At 40.8% G+C, this 27,048-nt stretch overlaps 1 protein-coding gene and 1 long non-coding RNA gene across 5 annotated transcripts in view; one reads left to right on the forward strand and one right to left on the reverse strand.

Moving 5' to 3' along the window:
• LOC123480483 (uncharacterized) overlaps positions 1-7,493 on the reverse strand; it is a 28,245-nt gene extending 20,752 nt beyond the window's left edge. Inside the window, exon 1 of the long non-coding RNA XR_006656514.2 lies at positions 7,357-7,493. This is a non-coding gene — a long non-coding RNA (uncharacterized lncRNA). The remainder of the gene's footprint in view (positions 1-7,356) is intronic.
• Positions 1-27,048, forward strand: part of SYNE2 (spectrin repeat containing nuclear envelope protein 2) — a 284,958-nt gene that overhangs the window by 188,959 nt on the left and 68,951 nt on the right. For 3 of the 4 annotated variants that reach the window (XM_053928255.2, XM_053928254.2, XM_053928258.1), the window contains 15 exons: positions 95-208; positions 3,493-3,609; positions 7,674-7,904; positions 11,370-11,552; positions 12,590-12,718; positions 14,053-14,174; positions 14,301-14,442; positions 16,489-16,620; positions 17,924-18,076; positions 18,200-18,409; positions 19,217-19,318; positions 20,066-20,185; positions 20,343-20,543; positions 21,859-22,032; positions 23,329-23,460. In XM_053928255.2, coding sequence (XP_053784230.1) covers positions 95-208; positions 3,493-3,609; positions 7,674-7,904; positions 11,370-11,552; positions 12,590-12,718; positions 14,053-14,174; positions 14,301-14,442; positions 16,489-16,620; positions 17,924-18,076; positions 18,200-18,409; positions 19,217-19,318; positions 20,066-20,185; positions 20,343-20,543; positions 21,859-22,032; positions 23,329-23,460 — 2,262 coding nt within the window. The remainder of the gene's footprint in view (positions 1-94; positions 209-3,492; positions 3,610-7,673; positions 7,905-11,369; positions 11,553-12,589; positions 12,719-14,052; positions 14,175-14,300; positions 14,443-16,488; positions 16,621-17,923; positions 18,077-18,199; positions 18,410-19,216; positions 19,319-20,065; positions 20,186-20,342; positions 20,544-21,858; positions 22,033-23,328; positions 23,461-27,048) is intronic. The other variant, XM_053928253.2, reaches the window with a different exon arrangement.

Here is a 27,048-nt window from a genome sequence, read left to right on the forward strand (position 1 = left end):
GTAAGCTCTGTTTTGTATAAAAGGGAGGAGTAGGATGCTGGTTATGATGGCAGGAAATCACTTCCCTCTGCTGATCAATCGATTACTGTGTTAGAACGGAGATAAGAAAGCAAAGCCATCTTCCGGGTCTTGGTCTTTCCTCTGGAAGCATGACAGGGACATGGAGGAAGATGGAGGAGCATCCTCGTCCTCTGGAACAATCATTCAGGTAATACTGGGCATAACACAGCTGTGGGGGTGGGGCGGGATGATAAGGGTTAGTAAGTCAAAGAAAGGGATTTCTTATTTGAAAGAATGCTGGAGTCTGCTTGGGCTGGAAATTTTGAAAGCTTCTCACCGTTACCTGTGCACAAATGCAAAGATAGCCAAGTACTTGCTTATCATTTGCATTGCTGTTCTGCACTCAGTGGTAACAGGAGAATATTTTTCTGAGGAAAGCTCAATACAGGACAATCCAAACTCATAAAACAGATAACTCAAAGGAGCACCTAAAAAGTTCACCGGAGTGTTTCAGAGCAGTTAACACACCTCTTTTGGAAGTAGTTGGGGGAGGGGTCTCCCCACAATCCTTTTTTTGAGCAAAGTAGTATATAAATGATGTGATAAGTAGTGTATAAATGATAAGATAAATGAATGAAATAAGTCTTTTTGCTTCTAATGAGCTTGTAAATCCTCTCTTGTCTCTCAGAACAGTGGGTGAATGCCCTCACTTTATGTTTTAGAAAATCATAAGCTGATGTGAACACGACGGGTTTTCCCTTGCTCCTGAAACATGGTCTTCGTCATTATGATCCATGCAGCTCCCCACTCCTGCCTCCTGCCCAGGGCTATCCCCTCCCCCAGTTCCAGCCAGTCCTTTCATTTCACTGACTGCCGGCTCTGCTTGTACCTGCACCTACAGCCTCTGCCTTTGGCCGGTTCCTTCCCTCTCTAGTTCAGAAGGACAGTTTTCTCCTCCCTAACAAGTCCCTTCCCTCGTGGCCCTGCTCTCCACACAAACTGAGTGTCCCAGAGCCCAGACTGTTAGAAACCACTGTGCATCCCTGCGATGCCCTTCTCTCTATCTCTAGACTTCCTACCCATCCGCAAAGGCCCATCTCCACTTCCACCTCCAAGAAACCTCCTGACTCTCCCTTTGTTTTCTGGTAGCATTCTGAACCTCAGTTATCACTAACCACAGTTTTATGCATACACTTGACACAATTTCATGAACGGCAAGAACTACTTCTTCTACATGTTCATGTGTTGCACTGTGCTCAGTATGAAACTTGAGTGCATTGAATTTCTTGATCTTACTTCCCATGTCAATTACTGTGCTTCCTCTCATTTATGGCTAGATGTCTTTACCAGGTGCTCCTTGCCCTTGGCCCCTTTTGTAATCAAATTTTTACCTCTAGCTGTATTTAGACAGGCATTGACTTCTGGAACATCAGTTAATGCCCTTTTTAGTCCTAAATTTTATTGATCTCTCCAGCATTAGACACTTTCGACTACCTCTTCTTGAGATACAATGTCCCTCTGACTTTCCTAATTCTGCACTTTCTTGTCCCACCTACCTGCAAACCCTCCCCCATCTCCCTTGCCCAATCCTGTGCTGATAGGCATTCCCCTAAAGTTCCATCCTCTTCCTTCTCTGTTTGACAGCAGTGTCCTCTCCCCCCACAGGTTTGGTATTCACTTCTATGCCACTTATTCCCAAGTGAAATCTCTAGTTTAGACTTTTCCTTTGAATCTGTTCTGTGTTTCCACGAGCTTGTTCTTCCCCCTAATTTTTCAATGTTTATTAATGGCACCACTATTTTCTGAGTCTAAGACAAGCTTCAGAGTCATCTTAGATACCTCACTTCTCTTGCCTTTCTTCTCCAGTCAGTGGTCATATAATGTTTACTCAGCCTTTACCACCTTCTTCTCCCATTACTTTTACCATTAATGTATTGCAGGCCATTATTACTTCTTCTGTAGACTTTTTGGAGTAGCCTTCGCACTGGGTTACAGCCTCCAGGCATTTCTCCTAATGTATCTTTTACAATACTGATGGCTATTCATGAAGCCATTAATAATCTACAGTCTTTCATGGGTTCCAGTTATCTGCTGAACAGAATGCAAACTTCCTAGCCTGGCATTCCAGACTTTTCATGATCCCGGCCTACCTTTCCAATTCCATCTTTAGTTAAAAGTTAAACCAACCTGGTTAAATCAAGCTGTACCTTTAGTTCTTGATTTATACCTTTCTAATAGCAGTTACTCTTTTTAGTATAAGGAATTGAAAAGTAACATTTCATTAGGAACTGCTGGATGCTTTATACTCTATGTTATTTTTAATATCACGGGCATGAGTGAGGTAGACTATATCTGCACTTTAAAGATGAAGTAAATGAGACCCAGTATTCAGGTGAACTTGTCCAAGATCATACATCTTGTAAGTAGAGAAACCAAGGTTGGTTGATGACAATATCCATACTTTTCCCACTACACTATGGTAATTATTTATATACATGACATTTTCTCATTTTTGTAACCTTGGTTAACCTAATTACTAGAAGTGTTGGGTCAAAGTATACAGCCATGGACAATGTGACACTTATCATCAAGCTGCCCTCTAGAAAGACTGTCGATTTTATTCCTACCAAGAGTGCACAGAAGTGCCTCTTCCCTGTCCCCAGGCTGATACTGTGTGTTTCAATGTTAACCAGACTTGGCCAGTAGTTCAAATTAAATTTATATTCTGGGAATGTTGAATATAGCTTTAGGTGCTTGTTAGCTTTTGTGTACTTCTTCTGTGAATTGCTTATTCATGCCATTTGACTGGTGTCCTATGGAGGGGAGATGTTTTCCTTATGGATTTAAAGTACAATTAATATATTAAGGATATTAACACGTTATAAGTTGTTATCCCAATCTGTTCTCTTTTAACATAAATTGTAGTGGACATTATTTTTGTTGTTAATACAAATGTTTTTTCCCCTTTATTGTCATGCCTTAAAAGTCCTTCCCCACTCTTATATTAGCAAAAGATTCACTCATATTTTTTTCAGGAATTTTTATGGTATAACTTTCTAATTAAATATTAGAATTAGAATTCATTGTTCACAGTGAGACAAGGATCTAGTTATATTTTTCATGAAATGCCTGGGTAGTTCAGCCCAAATTTAACAAATTCATCTTTTCTTCCATTAGTTGAAATGTGTCCCTTTCCATATAATCTCACTTAATTTTAATTCTCATAATAATCCACTTAAATACATAATTCTCTGGATTCCTTATGTGCTCCTCATAAATTAAAGAGCTTTGGAGAATTTTAATATTTGCAAATAAAGACAAACCTGAAGAAGTTGATTTTTTTCCCCTAATGAATAAACTTTTCGAAATGCACCTGACCTCTCTGGACATGTTTGCAAGCAGGCAATTTGTAAAGCGAGCAGGTGCGGGAAGAGTGACTTGTGTGGCAACAGAACAGGGCCTTTTCTGGACCTCTGATGCTTTTCTTTGCAGGAGGCATCTGGGAAGGTAAGCACGTGTGACAGTTCCATGGTACAGATCCTTGCGCCAGGCTCACTGAACCCTGAGGAAGGCCCAGCGTCTTCCCTGAGTCCCGATGGAACAGGAGAGGTAAGTCCCTGTGGGTAACTGGCCAACTGCTCAGGTACCCAAGTGCCTGGAGATGACAAGCTTGCTGTGTTTTGCAATACTGTGCATTTCAAGCCAAAAGTTCCCTGCGAACTTTAACGTCTCCGTGTGTGTTGTCAGGCTGGGGGACTGGAAGATTTGCCATCAGACATGAGCATGACACTCACTCACCATTTATCAGGGTGAACTAGTCTCTCTGCTGGCAACTACTTTCTTCTGTAGATGTTACTTACAGGAGCAATGAAAGTGGAGAACGGATATTGATTAACTGCTCTTTACATGAGAGGCATTTATATTTGCTGTTCAATTCTCAGATTAAATTAAGGTAGAGTAATACCTACCATAAGTTTATAAATGAGGAAATCAAAACTCAAGAGAGTAAAAGTACAGCTGGTAAGTGGAGGAATAAGGAGTCAAACTCAAAATACTCCAACCAGCCTTCCTAAGTTGAATATTTAGTACTGAAGATGTGGAACCAAGGTAGGTTTGGCCTCACAAAATAAAACGCCACCACCCTGTCCCAACAGCATGTTTGGCATCTGTGTAAATGCAGTAAGGTGTTGCACTTTAGCCAGGCAGTGTTACATTTTATAAAAGGAGTATGTGGTGGGGGGAGGGGAGAGACATGCATATGTGTTTTAGGACTGACTGTAAAATACTAGGTAGTAAATTTAAAGGGTTGGTATTTTGGCATGAGATATGCATAGCTACAGTTGGAAAATGAGTTTATATTTTAACTGGATCCTGTTACTTAGGTTAGTGATATGTTGATGCAGAAATCAAGCAGTTATGACATTCTCTGACAGGCTAACTGGGGTACTAGAGGGTGGGCTCAATTGTGTCAAGAATGTGGACTTGTAGATTCTAAGAGGGGCATCCAACCTTTTGATGTCTCTGGGCCACACTGGAAGAAGAAGAGTTGTCTTGGGCCACACATTAAATACATTGGGACATGTAATCACCAAAGAAAAAAAAAGGCTCATAATGTTGCCCTGGCTGGTGTGGCTCAGTGGATTGAGTGCCGGCCTACAAGCCAAAGGGTCACTAGGTGGATTCCCACTCAGAGCACTTGCCTGGGTTGCGGGCCAGCTCCCCAGTAGAGGGAGTGTGGGAGGCAACCACACATGGATATTTCTCTCTTCCTCTTTCTCCTGCCCTTCCCCTCTTTCTAAAAATAAATGAATCTTTTTTAAAAATCTCACAATGTTTTAAATAAATTTATGATCTTATTTTGGGCCGTATTCATAGCCATCCTAGGCCACAGGCGGCCTTGGAGCTGCAGGTCGGACACCCCTGTTAAGGCATAATGAAATCAGGGATTGAATCCCAGTTCTACTTACTAGTCGGTGACCATAGGCAGTTTCGATAATCCCTTTAAGCCTCAGTTTTCTCATCTGTACATTGGGAATAGTAATGGGATTCTGGTGTGAAATACCAAGGCGGTCTGTGCGTCATGCTGAGCACAGTCACCTGGCTTATAATCACCCAGTGAAGGATTAGGTATGATTACTTTGCAGTGATGCTACAGAGATGGCGTGATCCTATCACAAGAAATACTTGTGATACTTTTTAGCCCCCCAGATTTATAATCATAAAACATTCATTTAAATAATCTCTGCTTTTGTTTTTTTAATCCTCACCCGAGGATATGTTTTTATTGATTTCTTTATGGGGGGAGGGTGGGAAGAGAGAAACATTGATTGGTTGCCTCCCATAAGCGCCCCGACTAGGGGGTTGAACCCACAAACTAGGTGTGTTCCTTGACTGAGAATCAAACCCTCAACCTTTTTTTGTATGGGACGATGCTCCAAACAACTGAGCCACCCAGCCAGGGCTAAATAATCTCTGCTTTTAGAATGTGTGGCTATCATTTAGCAGAGATGCTGTTGATACTGAGCAGGAGTACTATTGTGGGAAAAACTGTGAACTCTGAGACTTAAAATTCACAGAGCTGTGTGACCTTGGGCATGTACCTCATGCCTGGGCCTAAGCTCCTCAGAAGCAGTGTGGTGAAATAGGAGGTGTGTGAACTGACTAAGTGTTAAATTCTCTTGGGTTTCTTTGACTATAAATAGGGGTGGATGAACTGATTACACACCGGCAGGTTCCTCAGGGCTCATTCAGCTACTAAGTTCTATGGTTGCAAATACGTATTCCTTTTTTCTTCCGTTTACCTTTGTAGTTTTTTTCAGGTTCAAATAACTAGCAACTAAAGCCCAGATTAGTTATCAAGCTTCCTGGTTCCTCATTAATTCAGTGAATTAGTAGGAAAGCAAAGAAACTAAATATTGTCATTTTAAAAATGTGTTTGGCATATGATGGGTAATCAAATAATATGTTTTAATAAATAAGGACGGTGCATGATTGATCTGTTATACAGATGCACTAATTAACATTAACAGATTATTAAGGTGACAAAGAGAAGGTCCCCAAATCTTTGCCACTAAGACAAAAGCAATCAACTGAACTCTAGAAACCAATCAGATGACTAGAAATCAGTGTCTGGCAGTAAAATCATACAACTGTTGCTTTTTTAAAAATGAGAATTAAAAAAGAAATTTGAAGCAGGCCAAGCCATGTATAGAGCTGACTGTATGAACTGCAGAGGAAACAAGGGAATACTGCTTTAAGAAGTGATTGTTGAAGGTCAGGGAGAAGGAGCTTTAGGCAGGAAAGAGCAAACCTGTGAGGTTAATAGACGGTCACAGGGAACAAGTGCAGCCCAGAGCCACTTTTGTCAAAGCAGCTTCCACGACACTCAGCAGTGTGTGTGAACACGAAAGGTATTGTCGTGCCCTGCATGTTTTTGTTACCACTTGCTAATTTTGTTTCCTTCAGTTGTACCGGAAGTTCTCTGTTTAAACACAATTCTTCAAACATTGGAAATGTGCATTTGGCTCGACTTAGGATATACGTTTGTCAGCAGCTCCCATTAGAAGTTTGCCACTTGTCCAAAACTGTGCCTTATTAGATGCTGACCTGTAGTTAGCATCAAATAAGTCTTACATAGAAAACATTGTATTTCATCATAAACATAGTAATATATGTATTGATTAATAATTTTATAAGCAAAACACAAACCCTTATTCCTAAAGGAATTTTTCTGGAAGGGTTAATATACTCTTTCAATATTCTGGAAAAGGATGTGGGAAGCACATATAAATCAGCTTTTACCTCCAATTTGAAAATATCTATTATATAATTACTACAATATTTTCATCTGTTATTGAGAAATTTTTCTACCAGATCAATAAGCAACCTTTATGTTTCAGTACAAAAAAGAACACATCGTACTTTTTTATACTCTTACTACAAGCATCTGGCCCTTAACTCGATAATTATTTAAGTATATAGAAGGTGAAAATTAGTTTTAGGGATTCTTGCTAAAGAGTAAGAGAAAAGTTTCCAGATTACCTCACTGAAGCTCATTACTTAATTCAAGGTATTTTTAATAGAAATTTAGATGAGTTATGGCATGTATGTTAGGGGCTACAAGAGCTAAAATATTTTATAATGTAACTAACTACTTAAGAAGATGTTAAGTTAAAAGCGTGTGGTATATTTCCTTGTTTCGTAGCCGGCATGTAAAGATCTCTTTTTTTGTTTGGATAGAGCACACAGCAATGTAAGCATTGCCTAATCATGTGTCGTGCAACTTTAAAAACTGGCCAGTCCACTAACGTGTTTTAGACACACACACCCACATGCGCACCCTCTCACGACACTCACCTCTCTCCTGAGGCCTGCTGTTTAATGAACTGGGAGCCCATTTGCGTCCTCTGTGCCCGGGAACACTGTACCTGTGTACCTGCAGATTGGCTGCTTGGAAACCTAGGGCGTCAGGTCACATGATTGTTGCTATGAGTGTGGAGGTGCAGTTTTCTTTTCTTTCTTACTTCTGCATATATATATATATATATATTTTTTTTTTCTTTCTTTCTCTTAACTGGGTAAATGCTGCAAGTTGATAGGTGTTAGCAAGCCCAAATCTGAAAACTTTGGACTCCTGGCTTTTGATTGTTGGATTATCTTTGGATTTATCTCAGGGTGCCACACCTCCTATCAAGGCTGCAGCTGTGGGATTTTCTGTTGAGAAAGAAGCTTTTCAGACCACGGCAAAGAAGCCTAGACCAGAGCCTGCTGAAGTCCTGCATCTGTGCAAGACCCAGGTGGCCGAGCTGGAGCTGTGGCTGCACCAAGCCAACGTGGCATTTGAGCCAGAAACATTAAACGCAGCCATGCAGCAGGTGGTGGAACAGCAGCTGGCAGGGTGCCAGGTAAGGCCGATGGGTCAGAGTTCAGGGCTTCGCCTCTTTACCAGTCACCTGATCTCTTTGCTAATTTCTCTCAAAGCGACAGTGTGCTTCTTTCTGTTACTCCGACCACTGCATGGCTCTTGGCCTCTGGCCTCAACTTTCTGGTCTCAGGGTAATTATTTGAAATGATTCATGTGAAAAGTATTTGGGGACACCGTAGTAATGGATTAGAGCTCAGAATCTAGAGTCTACCTCCAGGTCTGTCACATTAACTGAATTTGAGAAAGTGAACTTGTCACCTCATTTTCTTCATAAGCAGGTTATCTCTAAGGACTTTGCCAGGATTAAATGAGATGAGGTGCGTAAACCAGCATCTGCTGTATAGAAGGTATAAATAGTGTTTAATAAATGCTGTTACTTTGATTCATAATAACAAGTTCTTTGAAAGCTTATTCATCAGAAATGAAACTGAATTTCTTGATTTGCAAGATTTCAGGCACAGCGCACAAGGCCTTTGCTGCCATTGTACTATGACTACTCCTGCTGTTCCTTGGGAGAGGCAGGAATAGAAACTACCTCGCCTGTAGTCACTTTGAGTAACATCTGCAGGCTCAGCCTAAAGGTGGAGAATCCCTGTATCTGTATCCCTCCAGGGACGGGCTAGAATGATGATTTCACAGCTGCATAATTGAGTGTCACACCAGCTGAAACACTTCCCCCAGTGGTGCTTAGACCAGCCCTGGACTGATGTCTCTGCTTGATTGGCTCATTTGTCTGCTGAAGTGGTCCCCAGGGGTGAGGACAACCTCTCAGAGTACCCCGTCTCACTGGCTCAGTCACAGGGAGCTTTTCTACAGCCTGCACTGGGGTGGCAGGTAGCCCACCCCAGGTCCAAGATGGACACACCTCTGCTTTTCGAGTTCAGGTCCAGTGCCTGCCTAGTGGGGGACCCAGGCAGGCAAGCTGACCTCCTTCCCTGGACAGCCAAGCACCTCTGACCCTAACAGTCAGCTCTGAGGGGTGGGATCACTCAAGTACTGTCACAGCCACATGGCCTGATAGAGGAGGCCTGGGAGTCTGGAAAAGACAGTTGTACAACACAGAACAGCGCTATGCTAAACTGAACCTCTGGCTTTTCAAAAGTTGAGTAGGAGCCGCTTGACTGCATCCAGGATCAATCTGCCAATTGATTGTCCCACTGACTAGGTAGACCCTCATACTAACTCCTTGATCACCACCAAATTCCCTACTTGGACCACTTGTGAGTTCAATGATTTGGGGGGCTGCTCAAGGAAAAGACACTACCACAAGGTGGCGGTAGCACACAAGGAGCTTTATTTGGGCAGGATTTTGGTAGACTGGGAAGTCCCTCACATCAGGAGACTTTAGTAGCAAGGGATGGGGGTGGGGCCACCACCCGGAAGGGGAAGAGGGGAAGGGGAAGAGGACAAGGAATCTCCCGGTGGATTGGGAATCCAGAGGAACCTTGTGTGTTTAGGTAATGTCTGAGAGCTCTGAAGGACAGCATAGGCCGGGGTCTTCTAGAGCCCTCAAGTTTGTCTTAACCATGCTGGCAGACATGGGTCCAGTGTTGAGTTTGGCGCCAGTGGGATTTGAGCTAATAATGGTCGTGGCCTGCTGTGAACAATTAAACATTATAGAGACCTATATATAGGGGCCATCTTTGGATTATTTACATAAGACAATGGCACATATAATTTAATATTGAAACAAAAGCCTTTCAGTGGTCTGTAAAAACACCAGGTTCTCAGTGGGAAAATGTGCAAAGAGCAGGTGCAGACAGATTAGTCAAAAATTATTTTTGGTAATTTGAGAAGAAATGTTCAGCCTTGATTTTTTTTGACCCACTCTCCAGCCTTGATTATTTAAAACATAAATCACTACAGCTATTGTCTTGTTCTGACATTATATTGGCAAAAATTATATCATCCTAGAAAACTGGAGAAAAAGCCCTACTAATATAGTTCTGCCTGTTTGTTCAGTGTTTTGGGAGGTCAGCTGTCAGCATATAAAATGTTCATCTTCTTTGACCTAATATTCTTTGACCATTACTTTATTTGCCTTCTGAAAATAACCCAAAAAGGAAGAAAATGTTCACGGCAGTATCGATTACAGTGGTGGAGAACTGGAAATACCTTAAAGGCAAAACAATATTCCTATTGTTAAACACATCATGGAATATCAACTTGTAACTATTAAAATTGGAATCATGAAGCATATGTATGTAGGCACATGAAAAAGTGTATATAAAGTAGTGAAGGGGGAAAAAATGAGTGCAAACTTGTAGTCACTTTGCTTGCAGCCACTCTAAAATCCATGAGTATGTATTATTCAAGCTTGAAAGAATCTGTACAGGATACAAATAGTTTGCTTGGATGGAGGAGTTAATAAGGTGTACTATTTGACAGTGTGTTGTAAGGCTAGAGTTTTTCCTTAAGTTTCTCTCAAAGAGCTGAACTCCATCTTAGTGACGCACTGAGTTTTGAGCACAGATGATCCCAGTGCTGGAGTGTGAGTCTGAATGTGCCTTTGCACTTGTGTGCCCAGCCAGCTGGCATGCCTGTTCGGGCTCCTGAGCCCCAGACAGGGCAAACTTGATCTGTTGAGGAGGAGGAATACAGTGATGGTGACTTACTGGGAAACTTCCTCCAGCTGATTTATTTTTAGACCCACATGTAAGTTGGCCAGATTTATCAATGACTTAGTGTTTTAGGTTCCAAATTATTTCCTCTTTGGTCTTCTGATATTTTAGAAGCTTATTTGGCTTGAGAAAGAAAAGGAGAAAGAGCAAGGGAAATAATTTTCCAAGAGCAGTGGGGCCACCTGCCACCCCAATACAGGCTGTAGAAAATCTCCCTGTGACAGGGCCAGTGAGATGGGGTACTCTGAGTGGAATTCTTCCTTTAAATCACTCCTCAACACTTGCAACAGAAAAAGGTTAGGATGGTGGAAGAAAATAATAGTTGGCACAGAATATATATCAAGCACTGGCCAAAGTACATAGATTTAAGTCTAAGTCATCAAAGTGAGCCTAGGAGGCAAGTTTTGCTATTATCCCCATTTTGCAGATGACTTAGAGGCACACTCATGCAAAGTAAGGTGCCTGAGTTTACCCAGCCACCTACCAAGTAGCAGGGCTGGGATCCGAACCCAGGTAATGTAGTTCCAGTTTCTGTATTAACCACTGTGCTATACTGGATACATTCAGCTACATTTTCTAAAGTGATTGTAGAATCATTTATCTTTGAGAATGACAGATGCAATTTGGGGTTGGTTTGGTTGCACCCCTGTTGATAAGCATAGGAATTATGTGAAAGGTTTTTTTACCCACCAAGGTCCCTTCCAACCTCTGTTTCTGGGACTTCTAATAGATGTTTAGGTAGAGAAAGTGAATCTAACTTATATTGGGATATAATACTCATTTGAGACCAAAACTCTGAATAATTAAATGATTTTATTTCCTAGGCTATGCTAACAGAGATTGAGCACAAGGTTGCCTCTCTGTTAGAGAACTGCAAAGATCAGGGTTTGGGAGATAGTGGAGCCATTCAGCAGGAGGCTGAAGCACTTGCCTTGAAACTAAAAACTGTGAAGTGCAATTTGGAAAAAGTCCAGCTGATGCTTCAGGAGAAATACAATGAGGACCAGGTAAAATATGGCTATGTAGAGACATGTATGCATACATATGTTTAAGGTAGACCCATTGGGAAGGAACTCGGGTGGAGGTGATGAGACAGCTACAGATGAACTGCACTGAGTAAGAAAACACTGCGCCTCTTCCAGCTGTGAGGGATAGCACACTGCCTTTTGTTATTGGTTTCACTTTTGCTGTGTAGTTTTCCTACTTAGGTTGTTAATACTGATGGCGTTGGTTTCATTTGGGTTGGTTTGATTGGGTTGATCTTGCTGGCAATGAGATTTGGTGTAAGCCTTCTTTATAAAAGAAGGATGCATTTTAAAGGGGTTTTGTGAATCCAGTGGACTGGAAAACGAAGCCTTTGTAGATAAGATTAAAATTTGACATCAGAAACACAAAACCTGTTTCCAGGGTACTTTTGTTATTCATTTACAAATATTTACATGTACTAATCATGGTACCATATAGTTAAAGTGTTCTTGTGACTTAAAAGCATTCTGTGTTTATAAATGCAAATGTATATCTTATGAGTAGGCTCTTACTATACATAGAAAATACATATGTATATGTTTATATATATCTCATACTTATGAGATGGTTGTTCTTACTTGGAGGGCTTATTATATTCACAGAAATAAGATTAGCTGAACTGTTCCCCTTTCATATTAATATATTCCTTTTTAAAAGAAGTTCTACCTATATTGTAGACATAAGGGACATTTTAATTTATAAGCATAATACTAATTTCTCTTTGATTTTTTTTTTACTCTGTTCTTATGGAAAAAAAAATAGACTTCCTGGCTTTTAGTGATTGATTGGATGAAGTAAGTTGAGGAAATGATAAGATGACCTCTTCATCAAATGTAGTGGTTTTTGAAGTTGTTATGAAATAAGTACACTAAATTATAGTGTATAATTAGAGTAAATAACAAAATGCAATTGTTTGCTTCATATAAAGTATTTCCATTATGTAGTCTCATTATTAGAATTGAAATAAAGTGGGTCATCATTTGAAATAAGTAGCCTTCCATCATAAAATTTTTTGCAGCATTCTACCATTCTGAAGCAACCTGCGGAACATCAGAAAGTTCTCCAACCAGATAACCTTTCTGAATTTGAATCTGTTATAATGGAAAGGCTGCCATTCAGCAGACAAAAAGATTCACAGCAGCAACAGGTAATGTGAGCCCCTAACAGTTGTAAGGATAAAAAATAATACACGGAATTTCCCTTGAGCTGAATCCTGAAATGGAGTGTTTTTTTCTGCAATGAAATGGGGAGTATGGTGTGTGGTGTTCCTGTGTGTGCAGCAACTCTGTGTCTGAGTGTGAACTGCAGCATCTGCTTTGCTCTTGTGTGCCACAGTCGGGGACACTCTGACTTTGCTACTTTATTAACTGGCATCTTATGTCAAACTAGGCGTGTTATCTTCAGGTGAACTTACCTGTGTCACTGCAACACCTCTTTCCTGACTTCAAAATGTGTTAGTTTACTTTTGGTGATTTGCCATGTGTGATACACACACACATACACAAAGGTCTGTCTGGAAAAAATCCAGCCATTGGTAATATAAGAACAGTTTGTGCAACACTGATGTGACCTGGCAGCCAAGGAGAGTGGACTGGAATGCACAATCGTGAACAATAACGACTTCACTGTATTAGTCAGTGGGGGCAGTAGACGCCATTGAATAAGCATGGGTACTGTGCGGCCATTGCATTCAAACTGAGTGAGCAAGGAGAGCAATGAATCTGCATCAGATTTTCGTCTGTGTTAAGCTTGAGCATTCTTCCGTGGAAACTATTCCGATAATTCAGAGGCTTTCGGCAATGATGCAATGAGTGCAGTGCAAATAAAAGTGTAGCACAGATACTTCAAAGATGGTCAAAAATCTGCTGAAAGTGATCCGTGTCGTGGAAGGCCTTCAACAAGCTGAACACCTGAGAATGTTGAATGTGTATGGGCTGCAATCAACAAACATCAGCAACTGACAGAAAACTAGAAGCTGATCTGGGGATTCCGAAACTACTGTGTCTGAGGTTTTGATGGAGGATCTTGGCATGAAAAATGTCATGGCAAAATTCTTTCCATAGCTTTTGCTACCAGAATGGAAGGGATATCGTGCTGCGGTTGCTAATGACTTGATTGCAACCACTACTAATGAAACAGTTTCCTCAAAAGGTCATAACTTTGAAGGGGACTGAGGCATCATTGTCCCATGTATAATGTTACCTGTATCTTCTACCTTCTTCAATAAATTTCTCTATCTTTCATATTACATGGCTGGATACCTTCTGGACAGACCTTGTATGTAAACAACACTTGTTGGGTGAGATATTTTAAATAAGTTTTTGAAAAATAAATATTAATTAGAACAAGCAAACAAAAAAGAGAAATAGTAAATATGATTTAGGAAGTGGTTCAAAATCAGATTATCTCAACAGAAGAAACCCTTGGGTAGTCAATGAAAACCTTGACTGATTGGACCATTTCAATCTTATTCAATCATAGGTACTGGAGTTGAAACCAATGGAACAGAAAGATTTAATCAAATTCATAGAATTTAATGCTAAGAAGATGTGGCCCGAGTATTGCCAACATGATAAAGATACAACTCAGAAATCATCTATGAGGTAAAATATTTTTAAAGACTTGGACATCTAGTAGTTTGTTGGTCGGGAGAATTAAGAGAATTGTTTGAAGGTAATAAAATTTTTGTATGTTGATTATTCTTTGTACCTTTTGTTTTTTCATGAAAGCAGTGAGGTATCTAGCCCTGAAAATGATGCTCCAGACTCGGGCTTATCAAACCAGGGCCAAAATGGTGATAAGTGGCAATATTTACATCACGAACTCGCGTCAAAAGTAAGGCTACCTCTCCCTCAGCTTGTGGAGCCTCAGGTCAGTGAGTTACCTCTGAAAGTCCAACAAGCATTCATTAAATACACATGTATGTTCTGCCCTATGAAGCAATTTATTTTCAGAAAACAAAGATGCCAAGTGGGATTTTCAGTTGGCTGACCTTTTCCCACCCTCCTGGAAATAGGCCTTCCTTACGTGTCCCCGCCCCTTTGTGCTTCTCTAGCACCCTGGGATTCCCTGAGCATAGCTCCTACTGTACTGGCGCCTGTTTATTGTCTGTATTGCCCATAATATGGTATGAGAAGAAAGATTGTGTCCACCTGGTTCATATTTGAATGCCTGGCACAGCACTTAGAACATTATAAAATCCCAGTTACTGTATATTGAATGAATAAAGTGTGGATGAAAAAGAGGTCACATACTGAACCTGACAAGCTCAGAGGAGGCCAACGTGACAGGCCTTGCAAACTCAGAGATCGAAATTAATTATATAAGATGGTCCAAACATAAAAATTCCTAAGTAAAAGCCGATCATGTCAGGGAGTGGAGTTCTAGGCCTGTAGCTTCCTTGTGACAAAGGTCAATCTTTACCTTAAATGAGCCTATTATCTTTCTGCATCTAAGATAACATACCTTTGGAATGTCAGTCTCCTTTTCCAGACCCCACCAGCGACACCCATCTACCAGAGCACCAGACCATGGAGGCCCTCATTGTTACCTTGTTCCCCACATACCATTTCTATGTGCTGTAAATGTTAATTGTTAACTATCCTATATCCTCCAATGTAAGAGAAGCATGTGACTCTGTTTTACTTTTTTTTCAATCTCAAAGAGTTCCCCACTTTGCTTTCTCCCACCTCCCTAATCTACCACCAGTGAATTTCATTAACCATCCCCCCTTATAGCTCCTCCTTTGATTCAGATGTGTAAGGTAAACTGTAAAGCTGCCATTCTCCAGAACATTGTCTCAGTCTGGTGAGATTTTGCTTCCTGGCAATTGTTATCAGTTCAGCTCAAATAATCTCACAAAAATTCTCTACGGGTTTGGACGTTTCTTACATCTACAAAATGAGTGCATAATGCGTGTAGAAAACACTTAGAAAAATGACACAGTTCTATATAAGTGTCATTCATCAAAAGATTATTTGGAATCTGCAGCGTGCCAGCCTCTGCGCCAATGGTACCTGTCAGTTGCTATTCCCACCAGCACAGCTTAGTGTTGATGTTTCTGGCCTTATTCATCTTGTGCCAACTACCACTGGGTTTCTCTCTGAACGGGGAGTTCATGAGCAGGATAACGTTGTTGCTCACAGCAATCAAGCTTCTGCCTTCAACATTGCATTCAAACTCTCTAGGCAAAGGTTAACAAGTATCTCCCAATTCCCCAGTCTCATAGGAACTTTTCAGTTCTCTTCTATTCTGTAGAGGACCTTATTTGACCAATTACAGTTGAATGAAACTCCTTCGTAGGGCTTTAGTCTTGATTTCTCCTGTTATCCTTGCTATAGTGTGTTTATTGTCTCTTTCCAAAAGTAGACACCATCCATAGCTCTTTCCCCAAACAGAGCCACCTGTCACCCCACCCTGTTTCTTTTTATGTCAGTTTCCAAGAAGGAAATTAAGTCCAAATCATTCTCTCTTCTGAAGTCATGGTTCATTTTCAAAACTTATTTGGCTTCTCAGTAAAAAATCAAGATGCAGATCTATCCCTGGAGTGACTGTATTTTATCTTAAGTCTTGTCTATATACCAGGAGTTTACTAGTAGAAGTGGGAAGAGAAACAGCTAACCTGGTGACATGGATAGCATGCTACGAAATTGGAAGATTAGTGATTTTACTCTGTTTTTCAAATCATGTTTTTTCCCCTTGTTTTGCTGTCTAAATGGATCTTCAAGTGTTTTAAGTAAAGGCTGTCATGACTTTTCCAGCTGTCCAAAATATTTAAAATTTAATGACTTTTTTCTTATAAACCAAGAAGTTGACTTGGAAGACAGCATGCTAATGCTTAAGGCTTTTATGCTGTTTTGCATTAATACCAGCAACATCTCAAATAATCTCTAATAGTGTTTTCTCTTTTAAAAATAGGTTGCCACAGATGTGAGCAGTCTACTTAGTGTGAGTGTGCATAGCTTTAGATACCCAACAACTGAAGAACTGAAAGCTTATACCGGCCAACTTGAAGACCTGCGTCAAGAAGCAAATAACCTTCACACACAGGTAGCAGCTGTGCGTTATGCATTTTCCTCACTGCAACAACAAAAGAAAGAGAGAAGCGATATTGGAAAGTGGTCATAATTTTCTTTACAGACAAATAATAGAACTCATGGTGGAATGGGTCTTAGAATTGCAAATAGAATTTCTCTCTCTTGCCAACTTTGATAAATTCAGTAGTGGCCGCCAAGAGAGCACCAAGTGCAAAGGCTTCTGAACCCGAGTCCAGGGTTAACAGGGACGAGGACCACGATTGATTGGCACTGTCTGCAGTGGTGCCCTGGGATTGGAAGGGTGAGGAGGGAGGGGGAGGACCGGCAAGGTTTCCGACCTTGAGTAGGCTTGACTCTGAGACATGTGCTGGGTAATGTTAGGTATCCATCAGAGCAACCAGTAGGAATCAGAGCCCAAATTGGGGTGATTACTAGTTTTAGCATGTTCCAAAATCCTTTATAACTGGTCAAGAATTCAAGATGATCATGGACAAAGAAAAAGAGGTGGTTCCAACAGCTTGTGCTAAAATGGACCTGTGGCTCTTACACTCAGCAGGGCATAGTGGCGCTCCCTTAGGGACCCCCATGGAGTTCTGCATCCATAGGTGCCTTTAATTCTTACAATCAGCCCATAAATGACACTCCTAACTCCCCCTTGCTTCACAGCCTGTCTCTTTTTAAAATTTGAGATGTAATTGATGTATAACATTGCATTTGTTTCAGGTGTTTGACATAATGATTCAATATTTGTATATATGGCAAAATGCTGACTACAATAAGCCTCATTAACATCCATCACCAAACATAGTTACACATTATTTTCTTGTGATGAGAACTTTCAAGATCTACTTTCTTAGCAACTTTCAAATGTGCAATACAGTATTATTGACTATAGTCACCATGCCGTACCGTCCTTATCTTTAAGATATTTTACCTTTCTTTAATCAACCCCTTCAACCTCCTTTTCTTTTGTCCCTTCTCCAGGCATACTTGATCTCTTTAACCTACTTTCTCCTACACTAAAATGTAGGCGGTGGGAGCCAGGGGCAGAGGAGTAGTATGATTTTTCTGGGACCACACTTCCACCTTATGGCCCCACTAACCAAGTCCTTCATCTTGTGATATACCTTTTAGTACACCATTTAGTAGTCAACTCCCTACCTGACATTGAGTTGCTTAAACTCAATGTGTTTGAAAATGACTGATTATAAAAATAAAGCATAACATTATAAACTATAACAGAAACCAGGGAAAATGTGGGCAGAGGAAGGCAAGGAATCCTAACTATTTTTCTTTTTTCTTTTCTCTTGACTCAGGAAAACACGACAGAAGAAACAGACATACATTTGGATAAAAAGTTATTTGAACTGTTTCTGACCCTCAGTCAGTGCCTTGGCAGTGTAGAGGAGATGCTGCAGACACCGGGGCTCTCCAGAGGGGATGTGTGTGCCCAGCAGGCGTACTACGAGGTAGGGAACTTCCAGCAAGCCCGTGTGCTGGCCATTTCCGCAGTCAGACCACTATTTAAGCCAGAGCTGAAGCCTCTGAAGCTCAGAGCTCATTCACTATCTTCCTGTCTGTCCACTTTGCAGACACTGGCTCTTGAGCTGAAAAAACTTTACTTAGCTATGAGTGACAAGAAGAATGATCTTTTGAAAGCCATGACTAGGCCTGGCAGGACCACCAGCTTGTTCCCTGAATGTTTTGATAACCTCCAAGTTTACCTGGAGCACACACAGGCTGCTGCTGTATCCAGAAGCAAGTCCCTGAAAGCTGGCCTCGACTATAACCGCAGTTACCAGGTACAGGTCTGGGTGCGCCGCCTCTGTTGGCAATGTTTTAGGTTCCTGCATGGACCCCTAATTTCTGTTAATTTCTATTCCTGGTGGCATTTGTGAATAAGAATTGCTAAGGAAAGTGATGAGGCTTTCTTTATGTGAAGGTCTTTTAGTTCTGCTGTTTATGGTTGGAAGCCATTCCAAAGCCAGGACCTTTCCAAAATCTTGGGTATGCATGTGTTATGTTAAGCTAAAGTACTGTTTCTTTCCTATATTACGTTCAGCCACTCACTGACTGCCTTATGGGATGATTTGTAGATAAGAGGGAGCCATGAAAGTTTTTGAGCAAAGAAATGCCAGTTTGTGTATGTTTCAGGGAGGCTCACCTGGCAATTGTCTAAGGTGGCCTGGAGGAGAGACTTGAGACCAGTAGACTAGTTAGGAAGCTACTAAAATTGTCTAATGAAAAAAAATGAAACACAACATGACTTATGAAGGAGTCTTGCCCATAAAATCAAACCTGAGTCTGATACGTACTGAAATGTATTCTGATGGCATACTATGATATATGGGACTGCTTCACAGTTTATCAGAGGGAAGGGACGTTACTGCAGTCAAGAAAGCTCCAGAGAGCGCAGACGTGAGATGAGCAGGCACAAGTCAGCAATTGTTAAAGCTGGACCATGGCAATGCAGGGATTTCTCTATTTTGGTACACTTTTGAAATGTCCGATAGCACAAAAATTAAAGGACAACTAAGTTTTTTCTTAAAAAAGGTACTGAAGTCCTAAATGAAATTCTCACTGTTTCTGGCATTTATCTTTTTATACAGAATGAAATAAAGCGGTTATATGATCAACTTATTAAGAATAAAACATCTTTACAACAGTCTTTGAATGAAATTAGTGGCCAGAGTATTGAGGAACAACTTCAGGTAATCAAGGCAAAATAATTCAAACTGACCTAACCTTGGAGTCTTGTGTTTAAGCTGTGCTTCTGAACCACTTCCCTTTGTGAGCAAAGGCGAGGCGTAAGTAAAGAAATAAAAATGAAAATGTTTGTGTTGAGCTTCAGAAACATCTCTTAAGTAGTACATTGTGAAGTGTAAATCAAAACAACAAGAGACCTTTGTCACCTGTCACCTGGACAAAATTTTAAGTTTGTGCAGTGTTGGAAAATGCACCCTCACCTTCTTAGTGGGAGTGCTGATTGGGGACTATTTGGTTAGACTGTATCCAGATTTTCAGCATAAATGCTCTTCCATTCAAAGGCAGTTTCATTTCATTTATTTATTCAGCAAGTATTAATCAAGGACCTGCTCTGTTCAGACACTGTTCTCGGTGCTGGAATGCATTTATCTGAAGGAAATAAGTGCACAGAGATAAATGTGTATATAATATTCAACGATGGACCAGGCAGCACTGCTTGAATTAAAAACTAAATGGACCACAAGTCCATTAAGAGTGGACTCTTACAAACAGTGAGCAGCCTAACAGTGGCAAACCATGCATCTGTTACAATGCATTAGGAAAAAACTGCCAACTGGGGATCTTTGGGGAGAGCTGGAAGTGAGGGGGGGAAAGTAGGACTTTCATTTTCCCTTACTGTTTAACTTTTAAATGAATACATATACTTCTCTAACTTATTTAAAGTGTTTTGCTTTTGTGCATTGTCTCTTTAGGAAGCAGATGCCTATACAGTGGACCTGCAGAACTCTGAGAGCCGAGTAGCAAAACTTGGAGCCGAAGGGCAGAGGCTCCATTTACCTTACCCTTTACTCCAAGAGGTTTACAAATTAGAGGTATGTCTGAGCAGAAAACATTCAAGCAGTGAATAATTATGATTTATTACAAGGAGTAAGACTTTTTCCTTCTGCCACGAAGTTTAGATTTGTTCTTCATTTGGATTATCTTCATGGCTGGATGACACTGTGTGGCACCCCTGCTCTTCCCTTTCAGGATGTGCTTGACAACATGTGGGGCATCCTGAGAGCCAGGTACTCAGAGCTCAGCAGCCCTTCCATCACTGAGAGCCAGCAGGATGCTTTGTGGCAAGGCTTGGAGGAACTGGTGAATATCGGAAAGGAAAAGCTTGCCCGTGACCACTTACAGCAAACCAAAAGTAAAGTTGCCTTACAGGCTCAAATACAAAATCACAAGGTAAGGCCCATGGGCCGGACCACGGTTTCGTAGACGAAGTTTCTCTGAGTGTGAGCAGGGAGCATCCATTTTCTTCCTTGGTTAACTCTACATCATTTATTAATTCTTTTAACAGGCATCTATTAGAATGCTATTATGTACCAGGAACCCTTCCAAACTCTATGATGGTGAATAAAAGCAGACATAGTTCCTTATATTTGCAGAGCTTTCAGTTGATTAAGAAGACATTTATCAAGGAGTCATCCAGACAGATTTAAAATTAAAATTGGGATACATGCTTTGAGAGCATTTAATGGGGAAACTTAATTCAGGAGGTTAGAAAAGGCTTCCTGAGAACTGAGATCAAAAGAAATATCTATTTAAATATATAAAGGTATATCTAGTGTAATGAAACAATGAACCCTTTAGTCTCTCATTTCTTAACAAAACTTCACGATTACCAGCAAAAGATATGCAGTGATTTAAGTGCTGATAATGAAAACCAGGTAAGACATAGTTCCTACCTTCATCAAGCTTAAGTCAAGGCCGTTGTTAAGTAGGCCTTCATCTAAGAAACTTGAAAGTAAATATGTATACAGGGTGGAGGGGAAGAGGAGAAGGTAATAGCAATTGGTGGGCCCTAGACTAGCTGCTTTATAAACCTTCCATGTGTCCTTTACAAGGAATCAGAGAAGGGATTCACACTGAGGTTCCTCCAAACAAGCAAAGAGGACCGCTGGTATAAATGGAGACGACCTTGTGAAGGAAAGCTCTCCCCTTTGAAGGCTCTTGAAGTACATTCTGGGAGCTTTTGTGTGCCAGGACTCCAACAAAAGATCCCATCAACAAATTCCCTTCATTTAGCCATTTTATTGAGGAGAAGTTAAGGGTTGGGGTTTAGGAACCCCCGGCTATTAAATATGTAATATGTGGGCTTCTTGGGTTAATACATCTATTCGTCCAACTTATTGTCTGGGAATTAATCAGCCACATCATTATCTACCTTTTTGTAAAGTTTCTTAAACTTTAGAATGACTGATTTAGGAAGATCTCACTGGAAATTGAAATTAATTAATGTTTGCTCTTTAGCATGGGCTGTTTTATGGAAAATGTTAGTTAGGATAGTTTTTCTTTATGATTTGTTAAAATGTCCTTAGTGTTTAAAGACTAAGGGTTACATAGGCAATTTTTTGTTTTCTCGTGTGTTTGACTCTGTGTGGCTGTCCTGGGATTTTGGATTTAAAAAGCAACTATAACTGTAAAAAAGTTACGGTAACGTGGTTTTTAAGGTTTTCATAATGTAGAAATGAATATTAAAACCATCTCCACTTTACAGCTTTTTTTCCAGAAGCTTGGTGCTGACATGCTGTTAATCCAAACATACTCCAACAAAATGCTTCCTTCTTTATTGCAAAAGAAAGAGACAATTTGGGCAGAACAAGTAAAAGAGGTTAAATTACTAGAAGAAAGGTCACAGCAATGTGGAATAAAGCTGCAGAGTTTGTTGCAGGTATTTGGGTTACGTCAACTTTGTGCTTAAGCTGAGAATTTCAGATTTTCAACCACCACCTCCAGGTGTGGAACACAAATACCGAGATGTCATTAAGCGATGATAAAATGGGAGATAACCACGAGGGACCTACTCCCTGAGTGAAATACCAGCTGAGGTTTCTTACGTGTCAGTTAGGGGTGGCACAGCACTTTCTACCTTCTAGCTGTGTGTAGTGCAAATAAGCAAAATTGAAAGCACGTTGAGATCTTGAATGGATCGTCTGGATGGAAGAGTGTCCGGTTCAGAAACTGCACTTCCTGAAAGGGCAGCCCCGTGCTCTTTGTGACACCAGCATGGATTCATGACCATCTTGTCCCAATTCCAAGAACAAAATTAAGCCTGCCTAAAGCTTTTTCTCAATTTTAAGATTTTCCCCTTTAACTTTTTAAATGCAATGGATGTTAGCCAGTGAAGAAAATAACCAAAAAGTGAGGAAATATTCAACTTTGTAATGTGATATGGTGTTATTTTATGCTACTAAAGTTTTCCAGTAAGTGTGTCAAATGGATATTTATAGTAATATTTCATGGTGTCAAAAATAAGACTTCGTGATCCCAGTGAGTGCCCCTAGTAGCTGGGTGACCCACTATTTCCTTAGATGCGAGAATTAGGAAGGTGGTTATTTCTCCGGCAGATAATATTTAGTGTCCGTAAGTCGGCTCTCTAGAGTGCAGAGACCCTACAGGGGGGCTTCCGTAGAAATGGAGAGAGCAAGACAAGGCAAGACCGAGGCTAAGGCAGTGCCTCCCCCGGTGAAGTGTAAGCCCAGCACTTCAGACAGTGAAGTTACACTTCAAGCACCGCAGGGTAACGTTCCATGGACTGGGGATTGGAGCAAGGAGGGAGGAAGAAGCCTCGTGGAAGCTTCTGTGGAGCGAGGCTTTAAAAGTTAGACCTTTGCCTTTCGAACAGAGAGAGAGGCTCTCTTACGTCTCTCAAGCCTCCACTGAGGTGTATGCTGAGAATATCACTTGAACTTAATCATTTTCGCCCCTACTCAATTTGACGAGACAAACATAAAACACTAACGCCAGCTGGATTTTTAAAAACCTTCTCCACCAAGGCAGTGGAGTGACTTTCCATTAGACACTGAACTCTCACTAGAGTGGGTTATATCTCTCAGAAACCCCTAGAATCTGTGCTTCAATTTTGTGTACCATCTTAGACTTCACTTTTATTTTTATGATCAATTTTTGTCATTATCTGGAATTAATTAAGAGGGTTCCTATTGATTTTATGTTCTTGATTATCTAGAAATGGGAAGAATTTGATGAAAACTATGCCTCTCTTGAGAAGGACCTGGAAATTCTTGTATCTACATTGCCCTCTGTGAGTTTGGTGGAAGAGACAGAGGAAAGATTAGTGGAAAGGATTTCACTTTACCAGGTATTTTGCTTCCACTGCAGCTGTCAAAGACACGGTTAATAGCACTTTGTGTGTGCGTGTGTGTGTGTGTGTGCGCACACTTACTAAGTGGTTTGAATTTGAAGGTGAATGATTGGAATTCAGGTAAAATATTGTTCATCACACAAATCACTGTCAGACATATTCAGGGACACTGCAGATTTGAATGTGAGCTCAGCATAGCCACGTGGGGCTTGCAGTCGAGGACCGTGGCCTGTGTCCCAGCTCACACTTATCTGTAGACCATAGGTAACCATGCTGCTTCTGCCTGTCTAAAGAGGTGGATGTCAGTGGTTGTGGAAATGAGCTAACGTATGGAAAGAACTTTGTAAACCATGAGCTTCTAAACACATATTTAGTTTTATTGCAACAGCCACCCTCCGACTGGACATAACCTATGATCCAGACCATAATCTATCACATGCCACAAGCGTCATAAAAAGACTTCAAACTTTAAAACTTTTCATGTGTAACTGTTAGTACTATTCTCAAAGTCTCTGTGTCTCAGATTTTGGTGCCACAGAACAGATAAAACCTTGAAATGATTTTTGAGTGGCACTGAGAATATGACCAAGATAAAAATGAGTTTTAAATCTTCTCAGGTTTTAACTTGAGAATATAAGTAATAAGAATCTGAATTGTTTGGCTAGAGGTAGTGGTCAAATACCAACTTTAAAACATCAGAAGCTGGTTTGTTGCCTGAATAGGCTGGATGGAAAATGAAAGCATGAAGTACTTGGCAGGGCCCTGCTCAGAGGCATTCAAGCTCCTATAAGCAACATTTTCCCAAGGCTGGAACACTGTAGTTATGTTCTCTAAATACCTAGAAAGGTACAGTTGATGTCTTTGCCATCTTATTTTATTGAGGCTAACTCTAAGGTAAATCTCAGTCCTCTGGGAAGCTGCTATTTTAATGCATTGTTTGCCTAGCAATACAGAAGGTACCATCTGAACAGCTGAGAGAATGCTGTTGAAAACAGATACCATTTTAAACCTCATAGTATTAAGAAACAGTCAACATTAGCCAAACTAATATAAACCTGATTATTTTCCCAAAAGTGACTATATCCCTTAAAATGAAACCTGAGAGTCTGTGGAAATGAAATCATTGTTGTAAGACATTTAAATAAATTCACTGGACTAAAAAAAAGTCAGGTGTCTCGTGAAGCCATTTCACTTACTGACTTCTTAAGGTCGTCCTCGTTCTTGTGCATCAGGCCGGGGTTTGCATCTTGGTCAGTGGACATCCGTGGGATGTGGAACGTAGGTGTCAGGTGCACAGCCTTTGGAGTCCAGACAAACCTGTGTTCAAATGCTTGCTCAGAACCTCGTGGACTGAGTGACCAGTGCAGTCTGAGTCCATTTATAAAATGGGGAACTTAAAACTCCTCAGAGATGCTCTGAAGACTGAGTGTCTCATATTGAAGGCTTAGAAAATTAGAGCCATTTTTCTTTTAAGTAATGTTGGACATTTTATTCTAGCCTGCAGGCTGGGGCAGCAGGCGGGGGGTCACAAGTGGGAGTGATGGGAAGGACATTGGAAGTAGAATTTTTGGTAAGTTTTAAAAAGGCTTGAGTTAATTGGAAAATAGCAAAAGTTCCATATTGATTATAATTTATTTTTAAATATTAAATATATTTTTATTATATTTTATTGTTCTGCTATTGTAGTTCTCTTTATTTTTCCCCCTTTTACCCAGCACCCCCCACTCCTCAGGCAGTACCCCCCACCATTGTTCCTGTCCATGGGTCATGCTTATTATAAGTTCTTTGGCTACTCTATTTCCTATACTGTACTTTACATCCCCGTGGCTATTCTGTAACTACCTATTTGTACTTCTTAATCCCCTCACCTCTTCACCCATTCCCCCACAACCCCTCCCCTCTGGCAACCATCAAAATGCTCTGTGTATCCATGATTCTGTCTCTGTTCTTGTTTGCGTAGTTGTTTTTTTAGATTCAGTTGTTGATAAGTATTTTTGCCATTTTATTGTTCATAGTTCTGATCTTTTTCTTAAATGAGTCCCTTTAACATTTCATATAATAATGGTTTGGTAATGATGAACTCCTTTACTTTTTTCTTATCTGGGAAGCTCTTTATCTGTCTGCCCTTTGATTGTAAATGATATCTTTGCTGGGTAGAGACATCTTGGCTATAGGTCCCTGCTTTTCATGACTTTGAATATTTCTTGCCAATTTCATCTAGCCTGCAAAGTTTCTTTTGAGAAACCAGCTGACAGTCTTATGGGAACTGCCCCATAGGTAACTGACTACTTTTCTCTTGCTGCTTTTGAGATTCTCTCTTTATCTCTAACCTTTGGCATTTTAATTATAATATGTCTTGTAGTGGGCCTCTTTGCATCCATCTTGTTTGGGACTCTGTGCTTCCTGGACTTGCATGTCTGTTTCCTTCACCAAATTAGGGGAGTTTTCTTTCATTACTTTTTCAAACAGACTTACCATTTATTGCTCCTCTGTGTGAGGAGCTTCCAGCACCTCTATGATGAGATTGTTGGATTGCTTGAAGTTGTCCCAGAGGCTGCTTATACCATCCTCATTTTTTTGGATTCCTTTTTCTTCTTCTTGTTCTGATTGGCTGGTTTTTGCTTCCTTGTGTTCCAAATCATTGATTTGATCCTCAGATTCATCCACTCTACTGTTGTTTCCCTGTAAATTGTTCTTTATTTCAATTGGTATATCCTTTGTTTCTGGCTGGATCTTTTTTATGCTGCTGAGGTCCTCACTGAGTTCCTTGAGCATCCTTATAACCAGTGTTTTGAATGCTGCATCTGATAGATTGTTTATGTCCATTTTGTTCAGTTCTTTTTTGGAGTTTTGATCTGTTCTTTCATTTGGGCTATGTTTCTTTGTCTCCCCATTTTGTCAGCCTCCCTGTGTTTGTTTCTATATTTTAGGTAGAGCTGCTTTGACTCCATGTCTTGGTAGCATGACCTAATGTAGTAGATGTCCTGTAGGGTCCCGTGGCACAGCCTCCCCTATCACTTAAGATTGGTACTCAAGGTGTACTCTTCATGTGAGCTCAGTACACCCTCTTGTAGTTGAGCTTTGATTGCTGTTGGCAGATCAATGGGAGGGAGTTACCCAGGCCAGTCAGCTGCAAAGATTGGCTGTGACCACAGACCACCAACCTCCACTCTCTGTGGAGGGATCAGCTGTACAGGGGAAGGTTGGTGATGCTCTGACATGGTCTGCAGCTGTTGTCTGGGTGTGCTGGTCCTGGGGTTTCCCAGGTGGTGCTGGTCAATGTCAGCCCCAACCTGTGTTTTGCCTGTGACCACCCCCACCTGAGCTATGAAGCAATTTGAGATCCATGCTACTTGTGCTGGGCTTGGAGATTCCCAGGGGAAGCCAAGTTGTGAATGTAGGCTGGCTGCTGCTAGTGCCAGGCCTGGGGCTCACTGAAGCCAGCTGTTGCTTGTTTGAGAGGATTCTGGAAGTTTGAAGTGTTAGCCAAGACCAATTATTCATATGGAAAACCAACTTAGTTGGGTGGGGCAGAGTCTCTGGGGATCTCCAAGGCTGGTCAAACAGAGTCAGCCAGGTTGATCG

The sequence above is a fragment of the Desmodus rotundus genome, chromosome 7 (assembly GCF_022682495.2).
Source record: "Desmodus rotundus isolate HL8 chromosome 7, HLdesRot8A.1, whole genome shotgun sequence".
In the NCBI taxonomy this organism is placed as follows: domain Eukaryota; kingdom Metazoa; phylum Chordata; class Mammalia; order Chiroptera; family Phyllostomidae; genus Desmodus; species Desmodus rotundus.